The 16,360-nt window shown below is 38.4% G+C and overlaps 1 protein-coding gene across 1 annotated transcript in view; it reads left to right on the forward strand.

Annotated features, from left to right (window-relative positions):
- RNGTT (RNA guanylyltransferase and 5'-phosphatase) overlaps nt 1–12,614 on the forward strand; it is a 319,479-nt gene extending 306,865 nt beyond the window's left edge. The window contains exons 15-16 of the mRNA XM_046006576.1: nt 9,979–10,102; nt 11,828–12,614. Of these exons, the coding sequence (XP_045862532.1) occupies nt 9,979–10,102; nt 11,828–11,991 (288 nt within the window). The 3' untranslated portion in view covers nt 11,992–12,614. The remainder of the gene's footprint in view (nt 1–9,978; nt 10,103–11,827) is intronic.
- The last annotated feature ends 3,746 nt before the right edge of the window (nt 12,615–16,360 follow it).

The following is a 16,360-nucleotide window of genomic DNA, read 5'->3' on the forward strand; positions in this document are numbered from 1 at the left end:
TTTGTTACTTGACTGTTTACTAGACTGTATTCCAAAGGAAGGGATTGTGTCTGTCTCACCAGTCTACAACTCTGTGCCTGACATGTGGCTGCTCAGTAATATTTGTCAGATGGTGGGAAGGATGGATCCACAGGGCATTGCTGTGGCCACATTAGGTCCAATGGCTTTGTGCTTTCGTATGACTGACTTCTTAAATAAACTTACATGGGAAGAGGTTCTTTTTACCCAATTTCAGCCACATTATGAGCAGGAAAATCACCTAATTTGTTTCATTCTGCATTTATTGTCCACGGAGTACCAGACTTTGTAATATGAAATAGCATTGTGGCATTGGACAGGGAGACCTGTATTTAAGACTTGGCTGTTCCATTTTCTAGGTCTGTGACTTTGGGTGGAATATTTACTGTAAGCTTTAGGCTCCACACCTGTTGAAGGGCAAGAATATAATTCCTACCTCATAAGATTGCAGTGCAAATTAAATGAGATTATGTGTATGGGTCCCAGATTTATAATGCTTGATACATTCTAAGTGCTCAATGAATAAACTGTTAATATTCGTTTATATAAAATGAGTCACATAGTTCTAGAAATGGTTGATACTGCTTGACCAATGGGTGGGGCAGGGGGAGACAAATCTTTCACTTTCTCTACTTGTTTTTACTGCCAAAAGCAAAGGTGCTGCTTTTATTTATTTACTTTTAATTTATTTAGCTTCAGTTAATAATATATATATTATATATTAATGTGTATATAATTAATATATATAATTAATGTGTATATAATTAATATATATATTATATGTGTTTATACAATATATTAATGTGTTTCAGGGGTACAGGTCTATGATTCATCAGTCTCATATATAGAAGTGCTGCTTTTAATACTGTGATGGCAAAGACTGGTAGTAATGTCACCTCCATGGTAGGCACCCAGAAACAGAGAGTACAAATGCATTGTTTATTCAGATGACAAACAGGATATTAAAGCCCTAAAACCTTTTGTTTTGTTTTGGGGGAAAGAAAGAAAAGTAGAAAGGAGGAAAGAGACAGAGAAAAGCTAGAGATAATACTAGCTGGTTAGAGACAGTACAGCTGGTTTGATAAGTTGAAGCTCACAATTCTCTTGAATTCCATGAACATCCTCTCTGAGGATCTCTCCAGGACTGGGTACTGTGCTCACAATGGGGAGATCAATGGGGAATACATACTTTAGTGATCTAGATCAAAACCAATGAGATTAACTTGATAGAAATTCTCACTCTCTATCCTGATCTATATTCTATACTTCAGGCAAAGTTGTTCACTACTCTGGTTGGTTTTCACTAAGTGCTAGAGGCAAGCCTACATGTGGGTTTAGAGACTAGGATCTGGGGAAGGATGAATGAATAAAATGAATGAAAAGGACTTAGGGCAGAAGCCCTGGAACTTTCTTGGTTCATTTTGACTAATACACAGCATCTCTAAGCCAAAAGAAATACCTAACACCTCCATTGATTGAGGGGATGGAACCAGTTTAATAGGTATCTAGATTTTAACAGCTTAGCATATGTTAAGGATTGCATAACTTCGCAAACCCTGGAGTCAGATTATACACCACCAACTTCATTTATTGCTCCACACTGATTTTTCTGGTACATGGTTTTTATCACAGTAATTACCCAAAACTCAGCTTTGCAAAGGTATAATGTCATCTCAAGGAACTTCATATTGAAATTGTGAACTTCCTCCAACTAATAGTTTGCATGGTGTCCAGCACATGCCACTGTTTCCCAAAAAGTTAAAAATATCCTGCAGTACCTCTGTGAGTTTCTTGCAGCACACGAGGATACATCATTACACAGTTTGGGAACTGTGGTCTTGGGGCCTGATTCCAAGACTTTGTTTTCTTTAAAATTTTATCTCTTCTTATTTTTCTGTGCCACTGCATTAAAAGGCAACCTAGTGTTTATTTTCTTTTATGAAATAGTTTCTTTTTTTATTAATTTTTAAAATTTTTTGTAAACATATAATGTATTTTTATCCCCAGGGGTACAGGTCTGTGAATCGCCAGGTCTACACACTTCACAGCACTCACCATAGCACATACCCTCCCCAATGTCCATAACCCCACCATCCTCTCCTGACCCCCCTGCCCCCAGAAACCCTCAGCCTGTTTTGTGAGATTGAATCTTTTATGGTTTGTCTCCCTCCCAATCCCATCTTCTTTCATTTTTTCTTTTCCTACCCCCCAAACCCCCCACATTGCATCTCTACTTCCTCATATCAGGGAGATCATATGATAGTTGTCTTTCTCCGATTGACTTATTTCGCTAAGCAAAATACCCTCTAGTTCCATCCACGTCGTCACAAATGGCAAGATTTCATTTCTTTTGATGGCTGCATAGTATTCCATTGTATATATATATATATACCACATCTTCTTTATCCATCCATCTGTTGATGGACATCTAGGTTCTTTCCATAGTTTGGCTATTGTGGACATTGCTGCTATAAACATTCAGGTGCATGTGCCCCTTCGGAGCACCACATTTGTATCTTTACGGTATATGCCCAATAGTGCAATCACTGGGTCATAGGGTAGCTCTATTTTCAACATTTTGAGGAACCTCCATGCTGTTTTCCAGAGTGGTTGCTCCAGCTTGCATTCCCACCAACAGTGTAGGAGGGTTCCCCTTTCTCCACATCCTCGCCAGCATCTGTCATTTCCTGACTGGTTAATTTTAGCTATTCTGACTGGTGTGAGGTGGTATCTCATTGTGGTTTTGATTTGTATTTCCCTGATACTGAGTGATGTGGAGCATTTTTTCATGTGTCTGTTGGCCATCTGGATGTCTTCTTTGCAGAAATGTCTGTTCATATCCTCTTCCCATTTCATGATTGGATTATTTGTTTTTGGGTGTTGAATTTGCTAAGCTCTTTATAGATTTTGGATACTAGCCCTTTATCTGATATGTCGTTTGCAAGTATCTTCTCTCATTCTGTCAGTTGTCTTTTGGTTTTGTTAACTGTTTCCTTTGCTGTGCAAAAGCTTTTGATCTTGATGAAATCCCAATAGTTCATTTTTGCCCTTGCTTCCCTTGCCTTTGGCGATGTTCCAGGGAAGAAGTTGCTGCGACTGAGGTCAAAGAGGTTGCTGCCTGTGTTCTCCTCAAGGATTTTGATGGATTCCTTTCTCACATTGAGGTCCTTCATCCATTTTGAGTCTATTTTCATGTGTGGTGTAAGGAAATGGTCCAATTTCATTTTCCTGCATGTGGCTGTCCAATTTTCCCAGCACCATTTGATGAAGAGACTGTCTTTTTTCCATTGGACATTCTTTCCTGCTTTGTCGAAGATTAGTTGATCATAGAGTTGAGGGTCTATTTCTGGGCTCTATTCTGCTCCATTGATCTATGTGTCTGTTTTTGTGCCAGTATCATACTGTCTTGATGATGACAGCTTTGTAAAGAGCTTGAAGTCTGGAATTGTAATGCCACCAACTTTGGCTTTCTTTTTCAATATTCCTTTGGCTATTCGAGGTCTTTTCTGATTCCATACAAATTTTAGGATTATTTGTTCTATTTCTCTGAAAAAACATGGATGGGATTTTGATAGGGATTGCATTAAATGTGTAGATTGCTTCAGGTAGCATAGACATTTTCACAATATTTGTTCTTCCAATCCAGGAGCATGGAACATTTTTCCATTTCTTTTGTGTCTTCCTCAATTTCTTTCATGAGTACTTTATAGTTTTCTGAGTGTAGATTCTTTGCCTCTTTGGTTAGGTTTATTCTTAGGTATCTTATGGTTTTGGGTGCAATTGTAAATGGGATTGACTCCTTAATTTCTCTTTCTTCTGTCTTGTTGGTGGTGTAAAGAAATGCAACTGATTTCTTTGCATTGATTTTATATCCTGACACTTTACTGAATTCCTGTACAAGTTCTAGCAGTTTTGGAGTGGAGCCTTTTGGGTTTTCCACATATAGTATCATATCATATCCAAAGATATGAAATAGTTTCTTAAGGAATTTTTCGTTATTAAGAATTAGGAAAGTTAAGCATATAGAAAGTTTGGAAAATACAGCGTACACAGGTAAAAGTCATAACTAATTCCACCATCCACCAATAACCATTGCCAGCATATCACTGTTTTATCTGTATGTCTGTTCTATACAGAAATATTTTATATTTTGAGTAAGAACTCTGACTAACTCTGACTTTACTGGAAGGTAATAATCTGTAGTGTAGTGGGAATTTCATACCCTGAAGTTGTGACTTGTCTGTAATGACCTTTAGGATAAATAAAGCTGAGTTCTGGCTGCTCTTTTTATTGGCTACTTTGATTAATTGAATGCCTGATTGAAGGGCTTGAGGATCCCACCATTCCTGAGAGAGAGACTTCCTTCTGCTCTGTTTCCAACCTAGCAAATGCAAAGTATGCTATTTATACATAATAGTAGCTATAGGTGTAACTTTTTTTTTTAAGAGGGTAACTTGTCAAGTGTTTTACTTTCTCCAGTAGTGGATGTACTTTCTAAAAGTGATATATCAAGGCCCTACTATAATGTAGTATTTCCAAAAGATTATTTATCTAATAATTTAGTTTTAAACTATTTGTGTTGTTCTGACACCCCAAGGAAAACTTTTATAATTCCATTTCATTTCTGACTTGTTACTTTATTCTCTATGCCTTTATAAATACTAGAAATCGAAGTTATTTATATGAAAATAAGATTTTTGTTTTATCTACTAAAGATATGTTTTTAAAATTTACTCTCTGTCACTCTATAGAGGTAGAACTTGAATTATCAAAGAGTAGAACTATAACTTCAAAAAGAAAAAATGGCCAATTTAGTTTAGCTCCAGCGAGCAGTTCACAAAAGATGGAACAGAAACTTCTAAGTAAAATGTGTATTCATCTTTAGAATCTCGTTGTCATTCTCTCTCTCTCTCTCTTTCCCTCGATAATACTTTTAAATTCTAACCTGAACAGGTGGTGACTGTACTTTCTTAGCATAGCCTGGACTGTTGAGGAGTGATGTTGTTCTTAAAAATCCTGGTAGAGGGGGCGCCTGGGTGGCTCAGTGGGTTAAAGCCTCTGCCTTCAGCTCAGGTCATGATCTCAGAGTCCTGGGATCGAGCCCTGCATCGGGCTCTCTGCTCAGCAGGGAGCCTGTTTCTCCCTGTCTCTCTCTGTCTGCCTGCCTCTCTGCCTACTTGTGATCTCTTTCTGTCGAACAAATAAATGGAATCTTTGAGAAAAAAAAAAAATCCTGGTAGAGGACCTCATGGCTGACTCTAGGGCTGGGGCAGAGAAAATACAAAGATGAGCCTGGAGATGATACTAAAATTAGTATCTTGAATTGCCAGAAAGTAAATGCTGAAAATAAGTAAGTAAGTAAGTAAAAATGGAAACAAATTAAAAGGACACTTGAGAGTCATTTATGGTTTGGGAGGGGAGGCGAACCATAAGAGACTATGGACTCTGAAAAACAACCTGAGGGTTTTGAAGGGTCAGGGGTGGGAGGTTGGGGGAACAGGTGGTGGGTAATGGGGAGGGCACGTTTTGCATGGAGCACTGGGTGTTGTGCAAAAAGAATGAATACTGTTACGCTGAAAAAATAAATAAAATGGAAAAAAAAATAATAAATGAATACATTAAAAAACAAAAAACAAAAAAAAAAAAAAAAGGACACTTGAGCCAACCTAAGAGAATTCCCAATGCCAAAACTGGAACAATTTGACCAACAAAATAAATGAGAGAAGGAGTTTATTATAAGCCAAAGAATAAAATAAATATCCATGAATTCATATTGATACAAGTAAGCAAATAAATAATGAGGGAAATGGGACAAGTGTTCCTTACAGAAAAAGCCCAGATAATAAATGCAGAAGAGATGGAGAAAAGAGAAAACCCCCATTAGAACACCACAGGAATAATTGCTGTGGGCAGAATTCACAGATGAATGCTGAAATTAACGAGCAAAACTTTAAGGAGAAACAGAGTATTTGCATAGTCTCAAAATATCTCTCTCAAGAAACTTAGTAATGTCTGTGGTGGTTTTAATAAATGTCCACAACTTTTTGGATACTCTTGCTTCCAGGAAGTGGAGCTTACTTCCCTTACCCTTGAGTGGGGCTCTTTGTTCATAGTGACTTGTAACTAACCCACAGAGTATGGAGAAGAGACCAGTAGTAACTTTTCAGTAGTGAAACGTAGCACATACCATCTTAATGAAATGCTCGGGGATAGCATCACCAGGAGTAAGTCATGTTGCTAATATACCCTCCCCCCAGATATTACACAACGAGAATGGCACTTCACCTCTTGGCATTTGTCCCCCAAATCTACAACCTCAGTCTAACTGTAAGAAAACATCAGAAAATTCCAACTTGAGGAGGATTCTACAAATATCTGACTAGTACTCTTCAGAAGTGTCAAGGACGGTCTGAGGAACTGTCACATGTCACAGATCAGAGGAAGCTAAGGAGACATGATGACTAAGTGCAGTGTGGTTTCCTGGATGGGACCCGGGAACAGATAAAGACATTAGTGGAAAAACTGAAGTCTCAACATTCTGCAGTTCAGTTAATTGTTGTACCAACATGAATTTCTTTGAATTGATAAATGCACCATGATACATAAAATGTGAACATTAGGGGAAGCTGGGTGATGGGAATACTAGAACTCTCTATACCATCTGTACACAGCTTTTCTGTAAATCTAAAGTTATTTCAAAGTTAAAAGTTAAAAATAGAATCACTACAACTCACTGATGGACTTCTCAGTCTAAGGATATTTGTTATTTAAAGTGTCTCCAGAGCAAATTAATTCAGAGAAATGCCCCGCCCCCTCAAGCCTTTGTGCAGTCTCTCTATAAAAGAAAGATGAACTTAAAAAAAAAAAGACTTTATTTATTTATTTATTTGAGAGAGAGCACAAGTGGAGGGAGAAGCAGAGAGAGAGAGAGAGACAAGCAGGTGCCCTGCTGAGTGCAGAGTCCAACACAGGACTCACTCTCACGATCCTGAGATCATGACCTGAGTCAAAAGCAAGAGTTAGATACTTAACCGACTGTGTCACCCAGGCACCCCAGCATGAGCTCTTTATAGGAAAACAGCTCTCCTGAAACAGGGACAGTAAGTTACAGAGTTTCATCCCACCACTAGAAATAGAAATTTAGCCTGCTCGGGAGAGGTCAGTTCAGCCAACACTGATGGTTTGGCTTTTGTAGGTATATGCCTAGCACTTAAGTTACAAAAAGCAGTCTCCAAGAATAGTGCAGAGCAGAGCACCTGTGATTGTACCTGACTCTACTGTGGGCTCTTTATTGCAGATATTATTATTGAGCTGCTAATTTAAAAATCTCCAGAGATATTAGGGGCACCTGGGTGGCTCAGTGGATTTCAGATCAGGGCATAATCTCAGGGTTGTGAGATCAAGCCCTATGTCAGGATCTGTGCTGTATGAGGAGTCTGCTTAAGATTCTCTCTCTCCCTCTGTCCCTCTCCACCCCCTTCTCTTTGTCTCTCTCTCTCCCTCTCTTTAAAAAAAAAAAAAGAAGCAAACAAACAAAAAACAAAAACAGAAATAACCCTCCAGAGATACTAGATCCAGTTTCATTGGATTGTCTCTTCACCTCATTTTATTGATAGATTAAAATTGTATAAAAAGTATGGTACTCAACAAGATGGATACCTGAACAAAATATTTTTCAATATAAAATACATTGTATATTGCTCTTTAAAAAAACAGTAACATTCATTAATTCAGTATAATAGTACAGGTATGAAATCCTGATTTATAAATATTTTATTCTTAATACTTTCAAACTCTTATTAGTTGATTATAGAAGGCCTAACAGGGTCTTGTTTTAGTAAATAATAATATGTACTTGGCTGAGGGTGGTTACTGTCATAGAATTAGAATTTGGATACTAAAATTACAGTCCTCCCCTGTATGGCACTCATTCTCTTGATCTGACCATTAGTTACAACTGTCTTTAGTTTGTACACATATGAGAAGTATTATTTCTGTCAGTTAAATATATCTTACTACCAAACCAAATGAGTACCTTGTAATGTTTCTACCTTGGGAATATAACTGATGTGATCAGAAGAACAACGGATTGTTCTTGAACGTGGATATACATTTAGGTTACTGCAGTGGCAGATGCATGCATTTTTTCAGAACACTTTTCCCGGTTGTTGATAATGCATGCCCAAACAGATATGCAGATACTTAATAATGCTGCTTAGTTGTTGTAGTCAGATTGAGCAGCACATAATTTATAGCAATTCTGAAACCAGGAACACAAGAATGATGAGCTATATGATAAAGACTTGCTAGCATTGCTGGTCAGTGAAAGTACCGACTGCACATTGTTGATACAAGCCTGTCTTATGTAGTACCTATGATACAATTTTCTTGACACCTGTTTTCAAAGCATACCTTTCCATGTCATCCTGGTTTCTTTGGTGAATTTACTTATAAGGTGTTTTTTGTTTTTGAAAGCAGTATGCAGTATATTCTTTCCTAATTTTAATTTAATTAAGAATTTTACTGGTTGGCCACTATGTGCCAGATACTTTCATTTATTATTCTTCCAGGGTTCCGGTAAATAAGGAACTCCTTTGTCCATTTTAGAAATTATAAAATGGAGGCTCTGAAAGGTTTAGAAACTCACCTTTGTTAGATCCTACATGTGATAAATGTGGTCACCTAGCTGAATGAGTTGCCTAATACTTGACTGTAGATAATGTATCAAAAGTAAAAGGAAGTGGATCCTTAGAAAGAAGGGGAGGGGAATTGAGATTAGAATAATGAGTATTTGAGAATAATTTTAGCAAGTTTGCTAAGTGGAACATCAGTCTTTTGGGCATGTCTGTTCCACAGCCACTGAATGTATTTGTCCTGTTGGATTTGTTGAAAATGCAAATAATCCAATCCAATGTAATACTCATTAAGGGAAGAGGAATACAATTTGATAGTATTTATGAAGACATGCACAGCCTAATCTGTGAATTGAAAGCATCTTTTAAAAATTTGCTTCCCTTCATATTCCTAGGTGGTATTGAATCTGTGGGTAGAAAAATGAGAGCATTTCAAATAATGCTAATGAAGTTTAAATGATGGCAATCTACCATATTGTGAAGAAAAGTTGTTAGCTGTGAAAGATGAAGACAGAATTAAAATATTACCATGACTGGCATTTGATTTGAAAACTGCAAAGATAAGCTTAGGTTCCTATTTATGAAAACTATCCTCACAGCCTGATGAAATATCTTTTAAAAGGTTTTATGGTTACCATGGATACTTGTTAGCCTTGGTAGAGTAAGTTGTAATTCATATTCCATCATCTGAGGTGAAGGAGCCAAAAAAGCCACCCAACTAAAATCTAAGGTAGCTTCATCTGTATTTCACAGTAGTTTGAAGAGATGGAAAGGGTAACTAACCCAAAGATTAGAGTTTGGGTTAGTTGTTACTTCTTGAAAAGCAAAATCTTTAGCATGCACATTACCTGGATCTCATCCTAATGTTTATTCTCTATGTATAACTTTTTCTTTCAACTGGTGAAGGGAACTTCTTAGGTTGTGACGTAGGAATCTAGATGGTGAGAGCCTTCTGAATGCTGATGAACCTAAGCAGCCTCCTCAATTTCTGAAAGCCATAGGGACACAGAAATATTGAAGGCATTGGTCCCTATGGTAACATATTTGCATTTGGCCCAGAAGTGACTGGTTTCTGCTTAGCCTCTTTTAATTGCTATATATTGACAGCCGTTTTCACGACTATTTTTAAAATGTCGGATTAATGAGCATGTGTACAAGGGAGTGCACACCATATCCTTCGGCTTGATTAGACACGTCACATGACAAAAAGCTCTGCGTGAAGAGTTACTGAGGTGTTTTTGGCATTCCCTAATGTGTCTGTCACACAGTGGAAGCAAAAAGCCTTTCAAATGATTTAAATATTTTCCTCAATTCTCTTTTAAAACAGGTGACAAAAGAGCTAAAACAGTATGACAACAAAATTATAGAATGCAAATTTGAGAATAACAGCTGGGTCTTCATGAGACAGAGAACAGACAAAAGTTTTCCTAATGCCTACAACACTGCCATGGGTGAGTATGACAACCTACCAATGTTTGTTACATTAAAAAGAGAGAGAGAGAGCACACGTTAAGGTTTATAATCAAAATGTGCTGTCTTTGGTGTTCTGCTCGATGGGGCACGGGTCACTCAGACCCCTGTCCTTGCTGGCTGTGAAAGGGGCTGTGACTGTCAGCCCTGGCTGGCTTATAGGTTCCCGTCTCTAGGCCTGTGGGCTTGTGCCCATGCACCCAAAAGAGAAGTGTAAAGGGCAGGATAATGGGCTGTATACAAGTTGAATTTGTTGAACAACAACAACAACAACAAAAGCCATGATAATTTCAGATCTATTCAGAACTATAAAAACCATTGTTTGCCAGATGGTAAAAGACAAAATTAGCAGGGGGAAAGTGTAATTTCCAGCTCCTAAAATAGCTTTACAAACAATGGAGAACAAAGTAAATGAAAACCATTAAAAAAAAAAAAAAGAAAGAAAAAAAAAAAAACCTCCTAAAACCTGCTGTGCTATCTTTCGGAGAGTTCTTTGGGTACAATATAAATGCTTTGGGAATTCAGAATAGTAAGTTTCTTTCATGGAGAACAACAAAATTAATTAATTTTATAAGGTAAACCTTATAGTAGCAGTAGCAGTTGTTGCTCTGGATTGCATTTTTAGTGAAGCTGGAAGAAAAACACCCCCAAAATGGATAAAAACTAAGTTTAAAGGTTAATAGAATTGTGTGCCTTTAGACTGCTCAGTCAGTGATGATGCTGATTATATGATAAGCTTATGAGAAAATACAGAAATTGCCAGTTTCAGTTTTGCAGTTTATGAAAGTTACTATTGTACATTTAAGGGTTCTGTTGGAACTAGCATCTGTGTTCAGACAAGATGAGTTAATTTTGAAAATGGGAATAATTAAGCCACTGTCTTCCCCCCACCCCCAAACTAGATATGTATATACAATTCACAGAACTGGTGGTCAATTTTGATCACATAAGAAAAGATGCCGTATTTATTCGTAATTTTATTAGAATACCTTACTTATCTCAAGTTATTAAAATAAAATAGTACAATCTGGGGGCGCCTGGGTGGCTCACTGGGTTAAAGCCTCTGCTTTCGGCTCAGGTTATGATCCCAGGGTCCTGGGATGGAGCCCCGCATCTGGCTCTCTGCTCAGCGGGGAACCTGCTTCCCTTCCTCTCTCTCTGGCTGCCTCTCTGCCTACTTGTGATCTCTGTCTGTCAAATAAATAAATAAAATCTTCAAAAAAAAAAATAGTACAATCTGTGTGCTCCCGTGGAACCTCCCTGTTCAGTAGAAACGGTGGCGGGTGCCATCGTGACAGGGGGGAGTTCCTTCTGACAGAAGAGACTGGAGGATGGTAGCGCACGGTTTCTGTAGAAGTTTTGGTTGAGTATAGACTGTAGTGTGATGTGCTGTGGTCCGTAAAAATCCCATGAAAGCAGTTTCGAAGAGGGGGAAAACAATAGTGATGGAGTGGTTGTAATTCAGATACTTAAAGTTTTGGTTTAAAATTAACGGTACAGGAAAGAGTATCCACCAGAAGAGCACTCGTTTGAGGGGCGAGGGGAGGGCGAGGGTCGTTTCATGTGTGAAGCCTGTCACCCCAGTCCGTGAAATGAAAGTGTTCAGCCTGTCCGGACGAAAACCTTTCCCCTTTCGCATCTCCCTGTGGTGAGTCAGCTGCCTTAATTAACCCTCACGTGAGACATGTGTCTCTCTTTGTCCACAGCTGTGTGCAACAGCATCTCCAACCCTGTCACCAAGGAGATGCTGTTTGAGTTCATCGACAGATGTGCAGCAGCTTCGCAAGGGCAGAAGCGGAAGCATCATCTGGACCCCGACACAGAGCTCATGCCTCCACCCCCTCCCAAAAGACCTCGCCCTTTGACCTAAGACCTGCCCCTGACTCAAGGATTGAGAGGAAAAATGAGTGGAAAAAGATGCTGTTGCCCCATTTTTGCAGCCAGAGAAATTGGAAAAAGAGTGTGGCTTGATGTTGATACACATTTCGAAAATTTTTTTTTAAAAAAAGAGTATTGTAGCCAGCCTGTAAATATTTGATGCATTTGTTTCCTCAGTGCTGCAATACCTCGTGGACTTTAAACGTTTTATTTATATCTGATAAACTCAGCCTTACCTTGTGAATCTGAAGATTGAAATATCCAAAGGTTTAATCGAGATTGAAATCAATGAAAAAGAGGCCTTGTTTGTATATGGATAACTTTCACCTTTAATTTATAAAGTTAGTAATCTGGAACTGTGAGCGCAGAAAACACTGTATTTTTTAGAAGTTGTATTTCAACTATGATAAATTTTCCTTTTCAAAAAAATCTAGGCAATGGCATTAAACATTCTTGCTATCATTTATCATGGATTTCCTACATTTCTGAGATTCTTGTATTCAAAAACAAATGACAAGTTTGTTAAGTATTGTAGTATATAGAACAACTTGGTCTGGCTTATATTATTTTAAGGTTTTTTTTGAAATGTTAAAGTAAAAAAAGTAAAGCCCTGTTTTTGTGAGTTGCATCCTTTTTAAAGGAAGTATATTGAGTATTTTCATGTTTCTATTCTTGGAACTAAAATATCGGCGATCCAGTGTGTCATTCTGGCAGTGGTTTTGAGTTACTTCCTAGAACTTAGATATCCACCACCGGGTCCCTCTTATGTGGTGTTCTCCTGGGAGACTCCTTTTTTTTTTTCCTTTTAAAAGAGCCAGGGCTACTTCTGCTTTACCTCAGTGGTATTGGCACATTGTAAATTACATTAACACACACAACTCACTGTGATTATGGGAGTGATATCAAATACAAACGATGTTGTGTTAGTTCCCTTGAACAAAATGGCAAAGGACATGCCAGCTGACTTCTTTGATTAGAAGGTAATGCCCATGGAATAGAATGCTGTCACTAGAAACTGCTCTCCCACTGCTAGATAAATGCAGAGGCAAAGAGTAGACATCTGTAGAACTAAACATCAAGGAAGCCAAGACATCGATTTTCAAAGCCAGAATTCTATCTCTGTTCTGTGCTGGGGATGCTATTTCTGTTACACACCTGAGTTTTACAACATTTACTGATAGATAATGGATTTAAAGGGCAGCTAATTGGTCATCTGCTCTTGTTGAGAAGCTGTGTTCTGATTGGCTTGTGAAGGAACTCTGAGAATTAGCCTACTAGAGGCTAAGGTATTTATTTTTAGAGGTACAGGTTTTAAGTATGTATATTTAAAACAAATTTTCATGATCTGAATTTTATATGTGTATATGCATATACATGTGTCAGTATATGCATCCGTGTATATTCTTCTACTAATACAATCAGACATGAAAAATGCAAATGAGTTACCCAGCAGACTGAATATCTGACAGGATATCTATATGGTATAGCACAGATTAACCAAAAATGTATTTACATTCACCTGCATTTTGATGTTTTTAAACAAAGTTTTCTCCTGCAGTGCTTTTCTATATGAAATACTAGAGTCACTACTTGACTAGAGTCAAGTAGTATTGACTAGAGTCAATACTTGGGCTTTTTCCTTTGTTCTTTCCAAGTTATGTAACGCTTAGTGAATGTATCCAGAAGGTCATTTTAGTATTTCATTCCTAGAGTGCTTTTGTGAGTTTGGGCACTAAAGGGATTAAAACACCTGACTGCTGCAATGACTGCTGAAAGGTGGAAATTTGTCAAGGTTCCACAGTGTCTTCTACAAAGTGGGTCTGAAAAAACACCTATGCAACTCCAGATAGTCTGACGCCTGCTTCACCAGGATTAGTGACTCGTTTCACCTGATAGGTCGCTTTCCTCCAAGCCTGTATAAATGCAGAGCCCTTTTGCAGATACAAGAGCTAGTTTTTGCCAGTGATCTTTAATGGAGTTAAATGTTTATGGTAATTGTAACCTTTTAAATTGAGTTATGTGAAAAGAGCATCTCATTTTTAATACACCCAGATATTTTCCCCCTTGCCTTTGTGCATTTTCCAGGACTTAATTTTCTTAATTTGTTCTTTCCATTCAGTTACAGTGAAGTATAATCACCGGCCTGATAAGTAGATCCCCTTTGGCCCCTGAACACACTGTCATCTGCAGTATCATAAAAAGTCATCTACAAAGTCAAGGGGGAAAAACGAGAGGCAGCGATTGGGACAGCAAGAAGGAAGGAAACCCTTCCCTTGTCAGCCCACTTCACTCTATTTTCTGACACTGAAGTTTTGTAGACAAGAATAAGAAAACTTTGCTTTCCTGAGTTATCAAATATAAAAGCTTTTGCTTTCAATTTGGAGAAGATGTAGATGACTCGACTGCCTGGATGGTTACATTTGCTTTCCGTGAAATGCTCAGAAAATGTCAGGACATTCCTTCTCTGTGTGTCCATGTGGATTGTAATAAAACTACTGATTTAAAATAACAGAAAGTGTATCCACTTTGTTTTGTGTCCCTTATTTGACTAATGATCTCATGTCCTTTCTGTTGCTGCATTGTCCTGTCAGCCATGCCCCATCGTAATCCATCTGGTTTTGTTGCATTCTAGAATTAGCATAAAGACTTGGAAAATCCAGTTTTCTTCCTGAGAAACCAAGAAGTTGGATTGACTTGGGGGGTGCAGTTTGCACCTTTTCTTTTTGGAGTGTAAAAGAGTGGGGGGAAGCACAAAGCACATCTGTAAATGATACTTATAATATTATATTTCTGTCCATCCACCTCTTCTTAGTGCACTACTATATGATAGATATTCTGTTACATTATTTTTAACACATTTAATGCTTTCTGCAGTAAATATTCTGAAATAGTGACATAATGATCGCTATCAGTTTTTTTGTTGTTGTTGATTTTTCATTTTTTTAAAGTATGGAATTTGCCATTTGTAATTTTCAAATGATACCATTTGGAACGAGGTGCATAGTCCTTTCTAGGCAAAAGACCTTGAAAGTCAAGAACCAAATACTTGCAGGTGGGAAAGACTAATGTGGTAGAAAAAACCCTGGGCTAACCCCAGAAACCAAGTCGAGGCTCTGCCTCTCATTGATTCTGTGTTCTCTCTAAATCTCACCCTCTATTCCCCCACCCCGTCCCCAACTATAAAATGCTGAGATCAAGCCAGATGATCAAAAAGAGCCTTTTCAGGTCTAACACGATTCTTGTGAAGGCTCACGCTTTGTAAATAGCCCATGTTTACAATGAAGGCAATATTGCCATTACTGAAGATTTACCAAGCATTACGACTGTCCTAAACACAATAGCCCCGTGCAGGTAGGTACTGTTACTACCCTCCTTTTGTAGTTGAGGAACCTGAGACTCAGGTAATTAACCCAAGGTGATGTAGCTGGTCAGTTGTGAGCTGAGGCCCAAATATAGGTCTTTCTGACTCCCAGCGCCTAATTGATTGTTCAATACTCCTCAAGGCTTTGTTGCAGCCCCAGCGTGGGGGCTGCTTCCATGCCAGGGACCCCAAACTATTTGTTTCTTTGGGGCTAACAGGGTTTCAAGCACCTCTCTCTAAAGCAGGGAGATGAAGTTGGGATCAGCAAAGTAGATATATTTTTAGGGACTTACTTAACCACTTATTTAACAATATTTAAATGTGAGTGACACAGAGGCCATGAAAAGAAGTTTAATATTCTCATTAAGATGCTAAATTTCAGAGACATAATTAGGAAGAAATAAGTGATTAAATTACACACCGGGCCAACATTTTTCTGATTGTTGCATAGTTAACTGTCAACTCTGATGCTTTGGCAGGTTGGTGTCAGCCTTGGTTAACCCAGAAGCGTCCTTCCTCCTACCGGACTCTGCCATCAGGGGACAACTGCTGTGCAGGGTGAACAGGGTGGCGGTGGAGGGCCCTCAGACCAGGGGCCTGCCAGGCTTCTAAGAAGATTTTCACATTTCCACAGATGAGCGCATGCATCCAGGGTTGCCAACTGTTTGGCCATGGAGTGGCTTTACAAAATATCAGGTTGCCATTATTTCATAAAGAGAATTTTTTTTAAGATTTTTTTTTTTATTTGATAGAGAGCACAAGCAGGGAGAGCAACAGAGGAAGAGGCAGAGGGAGAGGGAGAAGCAGGCTCCCCACTGAGCAGGGAGCCCCATGTGAGACTCGATCCCACGACCCTGCGATCATGACTCAAGCCAAAGGCAGACGCTTAACTAACTGAGCCACCCAGGCGCCCCAAAATAAAGAGAATCTTAACACCCAAAAAAGGAGTAGGACATAATTGAGAAGAAAAGGTATGTCTTTACATAGATCAAATTTTGTT

The sequence above is a fragment of the Meles meles genome, chromosome 5 (assembly GCF_922984935.1).
Source record: "Meles meles chromosome 5, mMelMel3.1 paternal haplotype, whole genome shotgun sequence".
NCBI classification, from domain to species: Eukaryota; Metazoa; Chordata; class Mammalia; order Carnivora; family Mustelidae; genus Meles; species Meles meles.